The sequence below is a fragment of the Polyodon spathula genome, chromosome 10 (assembly GCF_017654505.1).
Source record: "Polyodon spathula isolate WHYD16114869_AA chromosome 10, ASM1765450v1, whole genome shotgun sequence".
Lineage (NCBI taxonomy): Eukaryota > Metazoa > Chordata > Actinopteri > Acipenseriformes > Polyodontidae > Polyodon > Polyodon spathula.
The window spans coordinates 39395144-39414713 of NC_054543.1; the positions used below are offsets into that span (position 1 = coordinate 39395144).

Genomic DNA, 19570 nt, shown 5'->3' on the forward strand with positions numbered 1-19570 from the left:
TTTCAAGAATAATCCAATGCTTTAGATTCAACATAATACATTATTTTAATCTACTCTGAACATCTAAACTAAAAATATTATATATATGTAATATAGTTCTGCTTAATCCATGCTGACCTAAAAAAGTCATTCACCAACAATACTGGCTTGAGTATGAGAAAATGTTTTGAATGAATAATTTAATTAAAATGTTATATAGGGTGGAGGTGTTCTCTTTTTTTGTACCACATTGAATTACTGCTATGTTAAATGAACTGGAAGCTCAGAGCTTGGCTGTTTCTGATTTTGTGGGCAGCAATAGATTTATGATTTATCCTTGAGTGGTTGCAGATGTCGAGTCAAAGTGTCCACCCAACATTCTGCTAACAACCACTACCCTAAGCCCTGATTACCATTGTGTTAGTACATTAATGTCTGCTTGCCAATGGAGTGAGCTCCTTAGATTACCATGGGAGACCCAGGTGCATGGCAGCTTTAATTGTTATTCTGGGTCTATTTATAAATGATTGTGGCTGCTATGAGCGTAGACAGCTGTGCTACTTCTCTTCACAAGGTGTTACCCATGTTCAAAGACATACATAGTAACCAGCTAAAATAGGGACTGCATTCAAAGCTTTGGATACACTGTTTTGATACACTCCATAACACCTGGTCAACTGCATGTGCACTGAAGGTCTGGTATTATTGTAGCCACATGTTTCTGCAAGATCATTATTGGCTTAAGAAAATACCAGCTATCAGACTTCTTTACTGGGAGGAGGTTGGGAAGTGAAGAGGATGGGACGAGGTAGATGTGGGGGAAGGGAATACAGATTATAGTAGGAAATCTGTTGTGTGAAATTGAGAGTAAACATATATACAGTTTCACTGAGAACTATATTTAACTAAATATAATACTGTTTACATCAGGGCTTCTCAAACTCTGTCCTGGGAACCCCCTGTGGCTGCTGGTTTTCATTCCAACCGAGCTCTCAATTACTTAACTGAACTGATAATTTGTTTAATTAGACCTTTTTACTTGTTTCCAGCTCTTAAACAGTTGCAGTTCAAATTACTTATAAAATGTTAACTTGAAATATGCAACTGTTTAAGAGCTGAAAACAAGTAAAAAAAAAAGTCTGTTTAAGCAAATCAGTTCAATTAAGGGTCTCGTTAAGTAATTGAGAGCTTGAATGAAAACCAGCAGCCACAGGGGGTCCCCAGGACCGAGTTTGAGAAGCCCTGGTTTACATTGTATCAGGATGTCAAAGCATCACAGAATTAACATGATTAAGCTAATATGAATAGGTATAAAACTGGAAGAAAATATTGTTTTAAAACTGATTTAAAAACAGCAGCAGAAGCATGGGGTCCAAATGTATTAATATGAAAATTCTGCACGGCCAGAAAAAAAACAAAAAAAAAAAACCCTAAAGCTAAACCCCGAAATAATAAATTATTGATAGCTGCCAAAATGAGTAATTGACAAAAAAGAGACAACAGACATCTATAAAAAATAAAAAATAGAGTATTTGTAAAGATCTAAATTCAACTAGCTGCTGAAAAGTTTAATACAGATTCAGGTTACAGGAGTAATGGATACAAGTCCAACCTGTGTATCTTTACAATAAATATTCTGCATGCCTGAAAAATGTGTTTGTTTGGTAGATGTATTTATACAATTATATACAGTATAATGCAGGCTCAAATTCTACAGAACTGTATGGAAACACAGACCTGCTGTGCAGTCAAGACAAATTACCATTTTATCAAAAGTCTTAAGGCTGAGCAAAAAATGTTAATTGATCATTACAGGGTAAGCCCTGAAAGCTATAGGTTTTCTCATATATATCCTATAACTGGTATATATCCACGTATAACTTGGCTATTGTATCATTTACCCCATATCAAATGGCCAATTTACTGTTTATTTTTTGTCAGTCAATACAGTCTTTTGTGTCTGCAGTGATTTCTTGACTTAAATGTGCTCGTAGGCCTTTCTCTTTCCTCCATGCAAAATAAGCACTCATCATATCCCATGGCATAATCACCTCTACGTCATATGCAATCAAGCCAGAAGACTGTCACTGGGGTAGACTCTTATCTCAAATGCTTTTTTTTTCCGGAGATTTACATTTAAAACTTCTGAGGCGAAAGATTAAAACCACTGTACATATATGTCCTCATATTTGCACTAGTAACATTTCCGCACGTTTTGATCTGCGATTTAAAGTATTTAAAATATAAATCTCCTGGGGTGTTCTTTGGTTTAATATCCTGAATTGGTTATAGTAAAGTATGTAATATTTGTATTGACTGACAAAATAAAATGTTAAATTATCTGTAAAGCCTTAAGATTATAATCATACAGTGATTACAGTATACAGTAAATACAGTAACCTCATGTTTGGCCACAACAGATTTATCTTACATCGATTTATCTAAAAGCATTTACAAAATATAATTGCCTGTATATCATTATTGCTACTTTTTTTGTAGGAAAATTTGAAATGTTTAAAATGTTTAATATTGTACTAGGGAAGTAAGCTATTGATGTCTACCAGCGTTTTGGATTCCATATAAGATTTAATATCTCATACTATACTTAATGCCAATCTATGTTTTTTTTTTTCTTTTTACATCAAATCATACACCTTAAAAAAAAAAAAAAGAAAGTTAGGTATTTGAGATACAATTTTGGCCCAGCCTTAACAATTGCCAGCTCTGCCACAAGATAAACTATCATTAAATCCTAAGAACAAATAATAAACAAAAGAGTTAATAAGCTGTGAAAAAACAAAAACAAAAACAAAACAAAACAGGTAATATAAGTTTTGGCATTTGGCTCCCTCCACTATCTCCCTTCTTCTCTATTTCCACAACCAAAACATGCATTCAAAAATATGATTTTTAAAACACAATTTCACATACATTTAAATAATTAAAAGTAAATCATAACTTACCCTCTTCTGCATCTGTTATTAACATACATCTCCTTTGTTTTAGTTTAGAGCAGAATTGGGCTCTTAGTTTCTTTTTGTGTTATTTTTTGCAAAATAAGCATTGCAGATATAAACACCATGCCAGATAAAAAGTATATGCAGTACTCCATGCGCTTTATGATACTTACATGCTAGTTTATGCTAATAATACAATTACCTTAAAAATTAAAGTCTCTTTTAAAGCATTTATACTTACAACCAATAATGTAATGCTAAATTCCTTTCCCTTATTAAATAATAAATATATATTTTCTGTTCTCAAATTTCAGAAACTTGTCTTTTCTATTCAGATTTAACATAGTGCCAAGAGAAAACAAGGTATTCTAGTTATGTAAATCGGTCTGAATTCATTTTTCTCAGTTTCGGGGGTAGATGCCCCTCCATTCTACCTCCACCAGCAAGTCTTTGCAGTTTAGGTGGCAAGTCCGCTACTGATTGGCTCATAGGGTCAGAGCTCATCTTTGCAGTCTTTAATACAAGTTTTTCCTCTGAGTTCCCAGGGACGGAGCTGATACGCTGAAGCTTCATGGACAAATCCCCAAAGCTGTAGGCTTTTTCGGAGGTTGTGGAGCTCATCCTTAGCAACTTTCTGGGCAGGTCACCCCTTCCTGTCATCTTTTGCAGTTTGGATGGTAGCTTGGTACTTGTGTCCTCAAGGGTGTCCAAGCAGGCAACAGAATTATTCTTTTCCCTACTGCTGCTCAGGGAAGGTGCCATCAACGGAGAGGACATTAGAAGCATTTCCTCCTGTTCTTTCACGCTGTACGCGGGTGTTGGAACTTCAAATGTTGCATGGAACTGGGAGTAGTCAACCTTAAAGAATCCTTCTTCCAGGGAAATAACTGGGAAAAAACGATGACCCCAAAGAACCTCATCCTCAGTGTAGGAAGTCCGTGCCTGACAGGTCATGCCTGAAAAACATATTAAAGAAAAATCATATCAGCGATGGAAGTGCTTTTATACGTCAAACCGAAAAGAGCCGGTGCTTTGTTGCCCTTGCTTGTCTCTTGTGAAATGAGTTCAGGCAGTCTAGTCCTTTGTGTACCAAAAAAATACTCTAAATTAAATAAACATTAACCCTTCATGGTCCTATGTCCGACCAGGTCCGACATTACAATTTTCCCTTTCCGGTCCGATGTCGGAGGTTTTTTTTTGCAGAGCTTTTTGAGATGTTATAGTAATAAAATAATGACTTGGATCGCATTATCGACGGGTTTGGTGATAAAACAAGTGATGAAAAGAGGATTTATCAGTATGCACTACTATGAGGAGGTACGTGATAAATACAGCCAACAAGGGATAGGACTTGGCTGGAGATGCAGTACTGAGTGTCCTGTTGATATGCAGTGCCTTTTATAAACCTGTTTTATTGTGCCATTTATGTCTTTACTGAAAGGGTTACGTACTGTGATTTGTAATGTAAATTTTTGCAATTTTGCAAACATAAGAATCTGCTTGCCTAATCTTTTGTGAAGCAACAATACATGTTCCAGAAATAGACATTCGTGCATCAGTTTGAACCCGCCCATTGAAACACTGATGTAATATTGGGTTCATACATTACAACAAACATAACAGAAAAGGAACCATCACTAGTCAACCAAAGTGACCTCATTCTGAAAGACCTATAATATAATATATAGCAGAAGCTATTCAAATGTATTCTTATTATCTTGTAGCTTTCTTGGGACGTACAACTGCTTTTCCCTCCCCCAAAATGTATTTCTTAAATTGCTTTATGTCAGTTATAGAATTGTTATCCAGGAGCTACAGTATATGGAACCTAGCACTTTAATGAACCGGTTGCATTGGCTTGTTCAATTCTAATGGTGATGCCACTGTAATTCTTCATGGCTCAGAGGGAGTGTTTTTTTGGGGGGGGTATAATACCAGCTGCTTATTGAGGAGAATGCATTGATGTATGTAATCAAAGCACTTCGTTTATAAAATGTTTAATAACCACTTAGTTTAACAGGTTCTTCAATTCAGCCATGCAATTTAATTTAACTAAAGATTCACTAGTAATGCTACTTAAGTAAACATCTTTGTTTTATTACAGTAGTCCCTCGCTAAAGAGGACATGTCTGGAGATTGATATGTTGTCTGAAAATAACGAGGTGTCCAGTTTTAAAAACACATTGACAGTACTTAATGTATTTTATTTGTGCTGAAATAACATAAATGTGCTCTCTGCTATATGTCTCTTTTAATCATGTTCTTAATTTGTGTGATTTAGCAGCTACCTGTACTTGTTGTTCTGTTTATTTTCATCCAGTCTTTGGTGCCAGTATAACTAACAGCTGTTTTCTTTCTGTTTTTTTGTTTTTTTCCAGTGTGTCTAATTGGATCATGCAATTCACTGACCCAGCATCACACTTTTATTATCAGGGGACATACGTTGTATCCAGCATATCATAATGTACAGCATAACAGTGCTTTTAGCGTGGGACTATTTAAGTGTTTACTAAAATCAATCATTCAACAGGGGCAGCCTTTAAAGGCATTAAAACTGAGCACAGGGAGCAATGTAAATCTGGTTGTGAATCCTAGCTGAGCACCAAACTCTGCAAAACCAGTGTAATGGTAAAGGGAATTTATTTTGGACAGTGTTTACTTTTTTTTAAATTTTTTTAACTACAGTTCATGCACTTTGGAAGTGCTTTGAAGTGTTGTGTCAGTGTTCTAGTTTTCATAATGCTGTATTTTATCCTCTTTAAATACACTTCACTCTCATTATAATAATACAGCAGGAAGCCTTGGAAAATGTGTGTTAGAACAAGATGCACTGAAGGAGGTTGTCCTACTGCTTATTGCATTTGTGAATCAATGAAGTGTTCTTATATTAGACAATGACCTAAACCGGCTTGCCTTGAACAAATGTGGAATGTTTTTGCCCTCTACCAAGCATGTGAAATCCATGCCATCAGGATGTAGAGGATGTAGAGTTTGAAATATACTTGCACTTAAAATAGGGAGTAAATGTTCCAGCTCAGCATCCACCACACATACCCTTCTGTATTTAGGCCTGGATGAAGGGAGCTACAAATAGATGGTCAGGGTTGTTCTTTTCTAAACATCTAATATATTAATAATTTGGTCAAAGGATTCTACATTTCTGTAATGTGGTTTTTTTATATAATTTCCCCAGAAAGAACTGATTTCATGTGTAGCAAACAATGTATCAAAATATGTAGTTTACAATGTAAATATGTAAATGTGTTCTTCTGAGGATCATAATCCATCTCTCTGTGTAACAATCTAGTCATCAAATTGACTTTGCTAACTACTAGAAAGGCTTGAGATTAAGATAATCAAATTTCTTCAAATTAATACATTTGATCTAATCTTAGTACTGTGCAATACAGCAAAATCATTTCAAACAATGCAGAGTTTTATTTACTTATTAATTTGTTATTTTTTGACTGACATGCTTTTGCTTTGTTGTCAACATTTCTGTTTTTCTTACTGAATATATGCATTATAAGATAATGCATTAATTTAATAAATTCAACCTTAAATTCATATTGTAGATTGGATGAAAAAATACATCTAAGGTTGGTTTGCTTTGCTATCCAATTATGTTCTTCTTAGGATTCAATTTTGCCAGTTGCTGTTAACAGTGATGACTCCTATAGTTATATACAAGATAGCTACAGTTTGTTCCTTTAGTCGTTATATGTATCTTTTTTTGTATGTGTTACATATGTGATGGCTACTATAAATCAGTAGTGAATGGATTTCAGCAACACCTGGATTTTTGTATTGTTCACATTTTATCCCTTGTGTGACACAATGCCTATGATACAGAAATCCAGTGCTTGTCTCTTTTGTTGTGCATATATTGAGCACAAAGATGTTTTTGCACAAAGAAAAACAAATGGCAGTTGCCACACAGTAGTATCCACAATGACACTGCTTCACTAAGCTTTTATTTCAAATGATCCTAGACTAATTTAAAAATAATTGAACATTGTCTGCTTGTATACACTAGAGCCAGCCCACTACTGAGGCAGGCCCATAACACTGTTTTCTACTTGCAGACCAGCATCAGTGCAAAGGCAACTGGTCTCTGAGGTACTAGGATCGAATAATAAGCATCTTAATTAACAGGGACTACTTATACTATATGAGCCTATCTTTACTAATTGCATTGATCTGATTATATTCTGTGTATTACACACCACTGCTTGCATAACGATAGGTTACTTACCTTAACCCTGGTTCCCTGAAAGAAAAGATGACTTATGGGATATCCCTGCCTTAGGTAGGTATTCACTGAGCATTTTATATCAGAGCTGCTGATAGGCCCCTTCCTGGGGTGACGTCCTCGGTCCCGTCTACCGAGGGATTAAACAGTCAACCCATGGAAGCCATTTTCTCTTTAGCGTCGAACCCGTGAGGGTGACCAATGCGACCTTGCTGGTTGGTAGTTGTCTTGTCTTTCAGGGAACTAGGGTTAACCCAAGGTTAGCGGTGGGAGCATACAACCGCAAGGATACTTGTACCTAATGAAGGCAAGGAAGAATCTACTGCATTAAGGTGATAGAACCTGAAGAAAGTATGCGGCATAGCCCAGCTAACCGCAGTACAAATATCGGACAGCGAGGCCCCTCTGGTAGAGCGCGCAGCTACCCGCCCAGGTGGGAGCAAGCCAGCATTGTCATACACAGTCGAGACTGTGTCCACAATCCAGTGCAACTGTCATTGCTTCGAGAGGGCCTGTCCTAGGGTCCATATACTGTGACAGACAAGGAGCTGGTCAGAATGATGCAGTAACACCTCAATGCCCACACTAGGCAGATGAAGTTCAATCTCTTATCCTCCTCCGAAAAAAAAGCAGAGGTGGATGGAAAGACTCCAGTTCCACAGATTGGTTCACGTGGAAGGCTGTGATCACCTTAGGGAGGAAAATAGGATTTGTAGTTACACCTTGCTGATATCATCCCAAATACGCATACAGGAGCTGTGCACCAACGGCGCCTGCAGCTCACTGACTCGCTTTGCGGAGGTTATAGCCTATGGAATGTATGGGCTCAAACGGGGCCTTCGTGACAGCCTCCAGTACAATATCAAGGCTCCATTCGGGGAGAACGGCCTTCCGTGGAGGGGGTAATCATCGAGCACCCTTGAGAAAACGGGTTGCCAAGAAATGTGCACCCGGAGATACAGAATCAATGGGGTCATGGCACGCAGAAATGTCCACCAAATACGCCTTCAATGTAGAAAGTGACCAACCGGCGCGGAGAAGTTCTTGCAGAATCTGCAAGATAACTGGCATAGGGCAAGAGACTGGGTCATGACCCTTAGACAGACATCACTGAAAATATCGTCACATATAGGTGTATAACAACCTAGTGGAGCCTGCCATAGCGTTCTGCAACGTGCCCACTACTACGTCAGATAGCCCTAAGGCTGACCAATGGTCCCGTTCAGGGGCCAGACCCATAATTTGAACCTGCCTGGTTCCAGATCCCAGAGAGTGCCTTTCTCCTGACTGAGGAGATCCAGGCGAAGCAGGACCTCCCAGGACTGGCCTTGTAAGAGCTGGCACAGGGTCGAAAACCAGATTCTCTTGGGCCACCGGGGGGCCACTAGGAGAACTGTTGCCTGCTCTGACCAGACCTCTCTAGGAAGGCCAGGAGCAGCGGTATTGATGGGAACGCGTAAAGGAACACCCTCGGCCATTCATGGGCTAGGCCGTTGACGCCAAGTGGACCGTCTAAGCAGTGGAGGGAGTACCACAGGGGGCAGTGTGTCGTCTCTGCCAAGGCAAAGAGATTGACTTGCGCCTTCCCGAACCATTCCCAAATGCGCTAAACCACTTGAGAGAGGAGGTCCGCTGCCCAGTTTGCCTCTCTGGGAAGATGCGTTGTCCGCCCGTAGGGACAGCAGGTTCCATTGTGCCCAAGTCAGGAGCCAGAAGGCAATGCAATGTAACATCAGGGACTGAAGGCCACCCTGGTGGTTGGCATACGCTACTGCTGATGTGTCGTCTGTCCGAACCTACATATAAAGTTCTAGTGAGGAAGGTAAACAGCCTGCAATTCCAGCATGTTTATGTGCAGGGATGTCCAACGGCCCAACCAGGTGCCGCGGAATCCCCTGCATTCCCAGACTGCCCCCGAACCCAAGTTGGAGGCATCTGTCGGCAGCGCCTGACGGTTTACCATTATTCCCATCCGCACGCCTTCGTGCAGGTGACAGGCCCACCTCCACCAGCGCAGGGCTGCCAAACATCAGCAAGACACTATCAGCCGACGTGTCTGTCACGCTTTGGATGTAAGTGGTACACATTGAGCCATGCTTGCAGCGGGAGCTTGCAAAGTAAGCGCAGCTCTGCAGCCATCAGACCCAAAAATTTTGGACACAACGCCAGGGTAACCTCTGATCCCTGTCGAAACACTGAGGCGCCACATGCACTGAGGCACCGATGTACCGTGCACACCGAGGTACTGAAGTATCAAGGGCTGAGCTGCACCAAGGTACCGAAGCAGTGGGGGGCAGCAACGGTACCTACCCAGACCGTGTGTAGTCACACACATGGTCAGTGTGCAGCATACACCAGGGAGACACACAGACTAAAGCTGCGGCGAGTTGAAGGCCCGACACACCGGGGTGGGCGGGCCGAGCCAGCCGGTGAGGTTTACTCAACAGCGGGGCAGGTTAGACTGGTTAATCCCTCGGCAGGCGGGACCAAGAACGTCATCCAGGAAGGGCCCTAGCGGCAGCTCTGATATAAAGTGCTCACTGAATACCTACCTAAGGCAGGCATATCCCATAAGTATATTGGTGGTCGTCTTCGAATTGAAAGGGAGCACGTAACGCTGATGAACATTCACAAGCTCCTGATACAGGGTTAATCTTCATATGCTCTAAAGTACATTGCAGCTAACTAAAGCATTCTTAATTATAAAAGTGGCTTTACTAAAGCATAAGAAAGATAGAATCTCAAGGACTGAGCTCCATTATAATAAAGGTTTAGCAAGTACCAAGAGCATTGCAGAAGAATAAAAATAATGCTTTCATGTGAAAATTTCACTTTCATACTTTCACACACATTCCCAAGGTTAATCTTGTAAAAGCTTGATGTTTTTCTTTTGCTAGCAACAAAAATGTAGATATTTATTTGAAATGTCTTATATGCACAGCAATTGAAGTTCACACAAAACCATGTACCATACTGTACATCACAACAGTTTTTTAAAGCCACTGGAAAATATCAGAAAATAGATTTATACTATAAAACCAGTTGTACATGTTATAATACTGTTCATGGATACCAGTAGATGATTTTAAAGTAAAATTAAATACATTACTTCTTAAAGTGAAGTATAAAGTGAAGGAGAACTGATGCAAAACTCAGGGTTTATCAGCATGAACGGAACAGGCTACCTGCATTATTGCTCTCTCAGTGCAACAAATATTGCCAAGAATCGGACACTCTGAATTTTTACCTTATGGATTGTATATTAACTGAAATGTATGTCGGTTCTTCAGACATCTTGTGCTTGGCTCGAGATCTTTTTGTAAATTAAAGAAGTCTTCCTAACTGACATGTAACATAACCCGTTTTTCAGATTTCATTTAGAATGGATTCTAAACCAAAATCAGTCCATATGCATTACGGTATACAATTGCATGGTACTAAGACTAGCTTATATTTATAATAATTCATTAACTAATACTTTGTATGGATCTGTTTCTTTATTACCATACCAGTAAATGATACAGTCACTTCATTGTCAAATGTCAGTTTTAAACCTTGATGACCATTACAAGCGACTTAGTGATTTTCATGATATCCCTTGTGTCACCTGGTGTGATTTTTTTTATTTGTTTGTTTATTAAATGTATCTTTTTTTTTAATAATCAAATTTATATTTGAGAGAACAATACACTAATTCAACCCATCAAGTCTTAATTGTAATATTGCTAGACTGCACTCATATGAATCATGCTGGGGTTTGCTGTGCAGGATATTGAGAAAAAAAAAAGAAAAAAAAAGCAGTTTAATGATATGCTGATTACAGCTTTCACCATACTTGCAGATGTGCGGCACTGAACATCAAGGGATATCTGCAGGCTGTTCTCAAAATTATTTCTGCTTCAAATGCTAAGCATTTTCAAAAGTGTCATTTAAAAATAACTGAGCCATGAATATATATTATATGCAAACTGTACTGTAGAGAGAAAATAATGTTATTTAGTTTTTGGGGTTTTTTTTTGGAATTGAAATATTATGTTGTATGATTTGTTTCTAGCAATGTTAAAATAAAAATAAGCCAGACTAATTTGATAATAGGTTACATGATTGCAACATCATTTGCATGTTCTGCATTATCGGTACAAACAATATTTTAAAGTAATGCATTTGTAAAGAGACGGCATCATTAAACATGTTAATTGTGCAACAGACATAAGTATTTCTGATTTGCTGTTTCAATGTTAAGCATAAGTCCATTAGGTTGTTATCAGAGCATTTTGCCAGCGTGGCGTAAGATATGACTGATAACCAACTTGCTTGTTCTAGAAAGTTTAATGACGTTTCAATGAAAAAACGTCAAAACAAAACCGTTTCTCCAAACGATATTTTGGGCACTCGAAAATAACACAGAAAAGTAGATAGCATGTATATTTTATTACCTAAACATGCATAAAAGCATAACTTTTGCGTTTCATCTAATCAACACCTGCTGCACTGAAATAAGAAAAAATAAACAAATAAATAAATACCTGGTTTTACAACAATTACTGTCTTGCTTTGAATTTTTGCCATGACTACATCTGAAGATTTTAAAATCACCCTTTACATTCCTTTATCTGGCTTGACAAATATTAATATCGTCAATCCTGGAAACAATATCATCTCCAAGAAAACATATGAAACTAGCTTGCAGAGGGTTAGGACCACATTCAAAGGTAAGATCTACCAATGTGTATGGGTTTTGTAGGTCACTGGGCTAGGATCATAAAATACTCTCTGCAGTATTGGTATACATCCTCTTCCTGAATTAGTCATTTCAATACATAAATTAACATATATTTTGATGTATTTTTTTTAAAGATGTGAATCTCTGTTTTTGGCTGGGCCATCCAACACATTTTTTAAAGATACTGAAATTACTTTGTGACAGTCATGACATAGACACTCATCAGCAGAACAAGCATACATTAAAACAGGGCCCTTGTTAAGGAATAACAAACAGTGAGATTTTATAATGAATCCTAAGTAAATGTCACTATTTGTTTTGTATGCAAGGGATCCACCTATGACAATTTCAAAACTATCAACAGTGAGTTTTGAGACTAACATTGGTGTGGAGGTGAGTTGTACTAGTTAAGGGATTCATCTGTTTGGAAAGTTTTGTTGTAACAGCTAACTGTACAAAAATAAGAATGGTGTTCCTATGACAACCAGATCTACCAATGTGTGCCCGGAAGCTCTAACATCAATGTGTTTTGAGTTATCAAGGCATATAATAACATACTTCAGATACACAACAGCTCATCTGTTTTCCAAATTACAAAGCAAACAAAGCAGTCATTAGAATAGCCACAGGCCCTTTTCAAAGGACATGCATACAATTAAGATGCACATAATTTAAATATTGATGTATATTAAATTACAGTGAGGTTTTTGGCTGATCGCTTTCCTTGTTTACATACACACATTTGTATGTAGATCACTTACTGGGCAGATATGTTTGTCATGCAACAAAGCCCATTTAAAAACTTATTTGAAATAGTGACTTGCACAACCCCATATTCAACAGCATAGTCATAAGTGAGCTTGAATTTTTTACCTTTGTAACCAAGTAAAATGTCGCTTTCGTCCTGCCTTTATCACAGACACTCTGTTGCTGCCTCACCATCTCTCATTCTCTTGCTCTCTATCATCCTTTTTTTTTTTTTAAACAATAGCTTTTGCTTAGTATGGCTTGGAGTAAATGGAAACACAAATTTGTCTATTTTTTATTTCAAAGGACAACGAAAATATCTAAAACATGTAAGTAATTAAATGTGTGATATTCTAAACTTTACAAAGATGTTTATTTTGTTAATTTGCATGTATAAACTGTAACACCCCATGTACAGTAATCTCTGTATTTTACTTTAATTCTTTCAATTTATTTTATATAATCTGTGAAACTAATAGTAACTATTTGTATTTGTTTGTTTTTTTTGTCATTGTTAGTGCAATAGTGACAACGTATATTATACGTACATATGCATGTCAAATGAAGACAGAATGTAATAGGGATTCAAGGAAATGCATGCACATGGATTAGGGAGTGGTTAACATGTAGAAAACAGAAAGTACTGATTAGAGGAGAAACCTCAAAATGGAGCGAGGTAACTAGTGGAGTACCACAGGGATCAATATTAGGTCATCTGCTCTTCCTAATCTACATTAATGAGTTAGATTCTGGTATAGTAAGCAAACTTGTTAAATTTGCAGACGACACAAAAATAGGAGCGCCAAACACCGTTGCAGGAGCAAAGGTCATTCAAAATGATCTAGACAGCATTCAGAACTGGGCAGATACATGGCAAATGACATTTAATAGAGAAAAGTGTAAGGTACTGCACGCAGACAATAAAAATGTGCATTATAAATACCATATGGGAGATACTGAAATTGAAGAAGGAATCTATGAAAAAGGCCTAGGAGTTAATGGTCTCTTTAATGTCTTCATCTAGACAAAGTGGGGAAGCTATAAAAAAGGCCAACAAAATGCTTGGATATATAATGAAAAGTGCTGAATTTAAATCAAGGGAAGTAATGTTAAAACTTTAAAATGCATTAGTAAGACGTCATCTAGAATATTATGTCCAGCTCTGGTCACCTTGCTACAAAAAGGATATTGCTGCTCTAGAAAGAGTGCAAAGAAGAGTGACCAGAATTATTCCGTGTTTAAAAGGTACGTTATATGCAGACAAGCTAAAATAATTGACTCTTGAGTGTTGAATAAAGAAGACTGCACAGCGATCTGATTCAAGCATTCAAAATTCTAAAAAGTATTGACAAAGAAACAAGGACCAGGATTCACAAATGGAGATTAGATAAAGGGGCATTCAGAATAGAAAATAACAGGCACTTTTTTACACAGAGAATTGTGGAAGTCTGGAACCAGCTCCTCAGTAATGTTGTTGAAGCAATGGTCTGGAAATAAACACTCTACTGTCTCAAGTAAGTTTTCTTATAGCATTTTAAAGACAGTGTGGTAAAACAGTTATAAAATGCTTGGCTGTAAAGGGGTTAAAGAACTGCAGAAGTCATACTGCCTTCTGCTTCACAATCTTATGGCCCCAGATGCTTTTAAATGGAGGAAAAGAAAAACTAAATCTAATTATATAAACTGATAAAGTTATTATCTTGACTAATCAAATTCTATAACTGTTCATCAATAAAAAGTAATGCCATCAGGATTGATGTTAATTCCATAATTCCAATATAAACTGCCCTTCATCTGTCTGATTATTTATTTTATTAAGGGTGGCACATATCTGGCACTGCTGTATGAATATGTATTCAATTATGTATACCCATCAACAGATAAGATTATTAGACTATTAATAGTTCTTGGAAAAAGTACAGTGCCCACCACTAGGGTTTCGGAACAGAACGGGAACCGGAACAATAAACGGAAAAAAAAAAATCCTGAAATTTTACATGGAACAGAAACAAAAAACTAAACTAAACTATGTATTACGTTCTGGAATGAAAACGATATTCAAGATTTTGTTTATCGGTTAGTAATATATATTTTTTTTCATTCCCTTTCAGGCTTACCATTGTTTTCAAACATACAATCATTTGAAAAAAGCGCTCTTCCCATGGTCTTACACCCCAGTGGTCAACGACAAAGCACTACATCACAGCCAGCTAATGAAATTCAACATTACAGTTTGCTTGGTTTTTTGGAGCAACCAGCAGCGAACCAAATCGCACTATATTTAATTTGCTTTCAGTTCAGGCTTCCATCTTCTGGATGCACGTTGCGTGAACGCTCAGAATAAACAGGTACTGTTATTAACTTATTATTAAGTTATGTACACAGAAAACAAGCTATAAAAATATGTGTGGCAAGTGAAGTCCTTTGTTCTTAAACAGAGGTTTGCTAGTTATATTCCTGGATATTAACAGTTAAGACATTGTACAGTCGTCTTGAGAAAACAGCAATTTTTATTGTATAAAGAATTTATTTAGTTGTATTCTCAATATTTAATGATTCATGATTTAATTGTTCAGTGTTTCATTTTCATTGTAATATCCAAAAGAAGTATATAGAAGTTGCATGTGTTGAATTTGTTGTATGTCTTACTGTGAAATGTGCATACCGATGATAACAGTGTTCCCCTTATTGCTTAATAATAAAGTGTTCATACATAAGGCTATGATTTTGTCACTGAGGTACGGAAATCGTGAAAATCGTTAGTGAAAAAAGTCAGTGAAAATTAATTTTGAAAATGGAAATAAAAACAATTTTGATTAGGCAGTTCCTTTATTTCCCTTAAAATATGCATTATCATGCAATGAAAATATAAATCTGAAAGCACCTGTAAATTGTTTAGCTGTTTCACGCAGGATTTATGTGTAGCTATCTTTAACAACTTCCAGGCTTTCTTTACAACATGCTGTTTGTTTTAGAATCGTGGAAAACTATGAGCTGGGTTCATGCAGGACTTCTGTTGCAGATGAAAGTGATACATCAGGCGCAGACATCTAGCTGTGCAGCTTCACTAGGTGCTATGAGGGACGCATCGTGTCGCAGCCCTTTTGACTGCGCAAAGTGGTCGCAGCTGTTGTTCATACAATACTTCAAATACAAACTGCATTCGCATAATTGGACAACTGTACATTTAAGTAGATGTTCTGAGTTTGAACCTCTAAACAAGGGGATTAAAAAAATAAAAAGCGACGTTGGTTCGTCCTCTCAAACAACAGAGAACCCGAAAGGGATCATTTTAAACATTATTCAGGGAGATGTGGGTATGTGGCAGTGAGAGATATTTCAGGTATTTTAGAATGACAGAATAAAGGTTTGACGATCTGTTAAGGCTGTACGCCTTTGCAAAAAAGATGTGCATTGTAAGATTTTAAATTACTTCCGACTTTTTGCACAGGGTCGGAGACCCTTGACTCCGGACAGAAATTATGTCTGTCAGAAGTACGTACTGTAAGTTTTGTAATCTAAAGTAACACTTAAACTTGTCAGGTTTTGGTGTACAATTTAAAAGCTCTTGTGTATGTTGATGTAGCTAAAACTACATTATTGGTGAACGTTCTGTGAATTCTTGTTTTTTTTCCTAACCTCGCCTGTGAAATGTACTAAAAATGACCATGCCAAAATCATAGCCTTAGTCATGCGTAATTGATTACTTGGAGAGGATTTTTTTTTCTGCATATCTTCTGTTTAAAACAAAGTAGCTATGCAATAAGAAATATGTAGGTTATTGTAAATATATCATGCTTTGAAGAGATATTTGTCACAAAAAAAACCCTTCAAATATACGGCAGATGTGTAGAGCACTGGATTATTATTTTTTTATTAAGTTAAAAACACCACAAAGTTGAAAGGTGGAACAGAACGGAGAAAAAAAGCAAGCGGCATATTTGATGGAGTCATGATCTCGATTAGCTGCAGAGTTTATTTGAGACAAACATCGCAAACGAGTTATTACATTGAATGTAAGGGCGCTAACCTATCGAGATTGTTGGGAAACATCGCTGTTTTGAACAGTTTAAAAAACAAACAAGTTGTAAACTCGAACTCGGGCAAAAGAAGTTGCAATAGAGATAAGAAATCAGCAGACTGCTGTCATTTTCATTTAAAGGCTGCAACGTAGGCATTGTTGTTTCTATAGGAAGTAAGTGCATTTATTGATACAGACGGATAACCTGTCACACCGTTTTCCTTTCAAGTTTACTGTATTTCATGTTTTTTGTTTGATTCAAGAAAATAAAGGCCTATGACCACCAATACAATAGCCTACTTGGCTAGAAAAAAATTGAACCGGTATTAATCTGTATTTCATTTAGTTAGAATTGGAATGGAACAAAAATCAGCTGCTTGGAACTGGAGCCAAATTGGAACGGAAAAGAATCTGGTTCGAATCCCTGCCCATCACAATCAAAATGTTGCTGTACGTCATTTAAGATCGCCAGTATATTTTAGTATAGAAAAACATTCTTAGTTGCCAGCAGCAAAGCACTTGCAACTGTATGCATTAAATATTTCTACTAATTTATTGTCCTGGATACAAGACTGCCAATTAAGCCAATCCAGCCACTCTGATTGAGATCAGTCAATTCAATGGGATGTTATCAAGCAAAAAATCAGCCCATATGAATCGGACAGTAGGTACCTACTAGTCTACTAACCCCTAAATCTACCCTCTACCCCTAAACCTAATGTCTACCCCTAACGGAATCGCTACACCTAAACCTAATATCAACCCCTCAACCCACTTGTGTTACTATTAAAGTAATTTTTACTATTATTTCAACACCGCTTTTTATCGCCCTCTAGTGGCTACCACATCCGACGTCCATTAAAACGCTTAATTGGTACCTACTCTACCTGTTGGGAGGCTAGTAGGTATCTACTGGCCCACTCCTATGGGATGATTTTTGCTTGGTAACGTCCCATTCAATCGACTGATCTTAATCAGATTGGGTAGCCAATCCATTAAACTAACTACCAAGCTGAGTGTTAGATTAGTATGTGCTGGCTGTTAAATTAAAACTGCCATCATAACTTCAGTTTCTAATAAAAGCATCCAGAGGTGAAAGGCATCAGAAACCAGTGAATAAAAAATTATGAAACCTTCCATAAACGTGCGCACACTAACATTGGTCAGAGTTTTAAGTTTCCTTGCTACATAGCATGTATATATATATATATATATATATATATATATATATATATATATATATATATATATATATATATATATATATACACCCCATTCACTGTGCAGTCCAACTACTACCATCAACTACCATGTTTAGCTATTACATAGACATGAAGAAATGAGTCAGATAAAAGAAAAGCTGGCCCAAGAGATAACCCTATGTAACCGGGTTTCAGGATTTTTTTTTTTAACAAGTTGTCTATATTCAATACTCTTTCTGATGACTGGATAATTTGAAGGCACATAACTAACTAGCATGCCCACAAAACAGCCTTAGTAAGACAGTTATATGAATGAATCCTACTGGATCTCCAATACACATTATTAGATCTTGTCACTGTCCTCAGGGTCGTACATTATATTTTGGTTAAAATCAATTGAAGTCAAAAATTGGACAGTGGCAATGACAAATGCGTATACAGTGATAAATGATGGCAATGACAAATGCGTATACAGTGATATATGATGGCAATGACAAATGCGTATACAGTGATATATGATGCAGCAGTCAGTATCTCAAAAGAGGCGGGCCATAGGAAACGTTTGAGGTTACTCTAGCTTGTCAATCAGAGAATGTGTTAATTAAGTTTCTAAATGTGGCTGCGAAAATTGAGGATGTGTACAAAAATTACATTGGATCTCTTGTAACCCAAGTCTGTCACTGGCTTTCAATTTCCTCATGGTGTAAAAATGAAAAGCTTTAAAGCAGTATTTGTGTATAGAGTGGTGTAGTCAAACAGTTCCAGACAGTGCCATGCTCACAAAGTATTTATCCGATGGTTTACGTTTGTACCATTTTTTTTTTTTTTTTGCACCAAGTAAAAATAAACTGCAAACTACTAATGCTATAGAAAAAACAAGAATCAACTATGAGCTCTTGATTAACTTGCCAAGTTATTCAGTTGAAGCTTTGTAACGTCAGTGTTTTTTCTTTTTAGAAAACGTGTACACTACACTAGGACTGGGTCTGTGAGCATGACCCATGGCCTTCAAGCTCAGCCATTAAACATTTCATCAATGCTTTTATTGGCCAAAACAACCAAGACATCCACCTCCCACCACAAATCAACTTTGAGTATGCATTTGTTATAGTCAGTTAAGTAGTTTTACACTGATATAAATCTATTATTCTCTCCAAAAAATGTGATCTTTGTTTACATTATAGTATCATTTATTAGATCTCTGTTTACAGATGCATAGCTCTTTATATTATATTGACAGGTATTTTTCTGCAGATAATTATAATACAGTCAGATTTTCCATGCCTTTTGATGTACTAAAACAAAAACAATTAAATATGAAAATCGTCAGAATATGCAGTCTGTTAAATTTGAGTATTTTTAACACACAGCGTATATGCTTTGTTTCACATACAGTACCTGTACGAAAACATGTCTACTTTTATTGGAAAGGGATTTTCTTTCGAAGTAATACTGTGTCACTGCTGTAAGTCATTAAATCTTAACACCCAATATTTTGAATAATTTTCCAAAAATTACAGGATCTGTAAGATCAAGCCTGATTGTTTCTGATCAGCGAAAACATTTGCTTTAATTCAGTCACCAAATTCAGCTGATGTTGATTTGCTGAGTAACAAGAGTGTTCTGTGTAAATTGATTGCAGGAAGGCTTTACAGCTCCCCGTTTAATGTGAGCAAACATCACAGACAC

General features: G+C 37.0%; 1 protein-coding gene across 1 annotated transcript in view; it reads right to left on the bottom strand.

Moving 5' to 3' along the window:
• Positions 1-1540: 1540 nt before the first annotated feature.
• The window catches only part of LOC121321475 (G protein-activated inward rectifier potassium channel 1), a 36871-nt gene continuing 18841 nt past the window's right edge, over positions 1541-19570 (bottom strand). Inside the window, exon 3 of the mRNA XM_041260440.1 lies at positions 1541-3892. Coding sequence (XP_041116374.1) covers positions 3309-3892 — 584 coding nt within the window. The 3' untranslated portion in view covers positions 1541-3308. The remainder of the gene's footprint in view (positions 3893-19570) is intronic.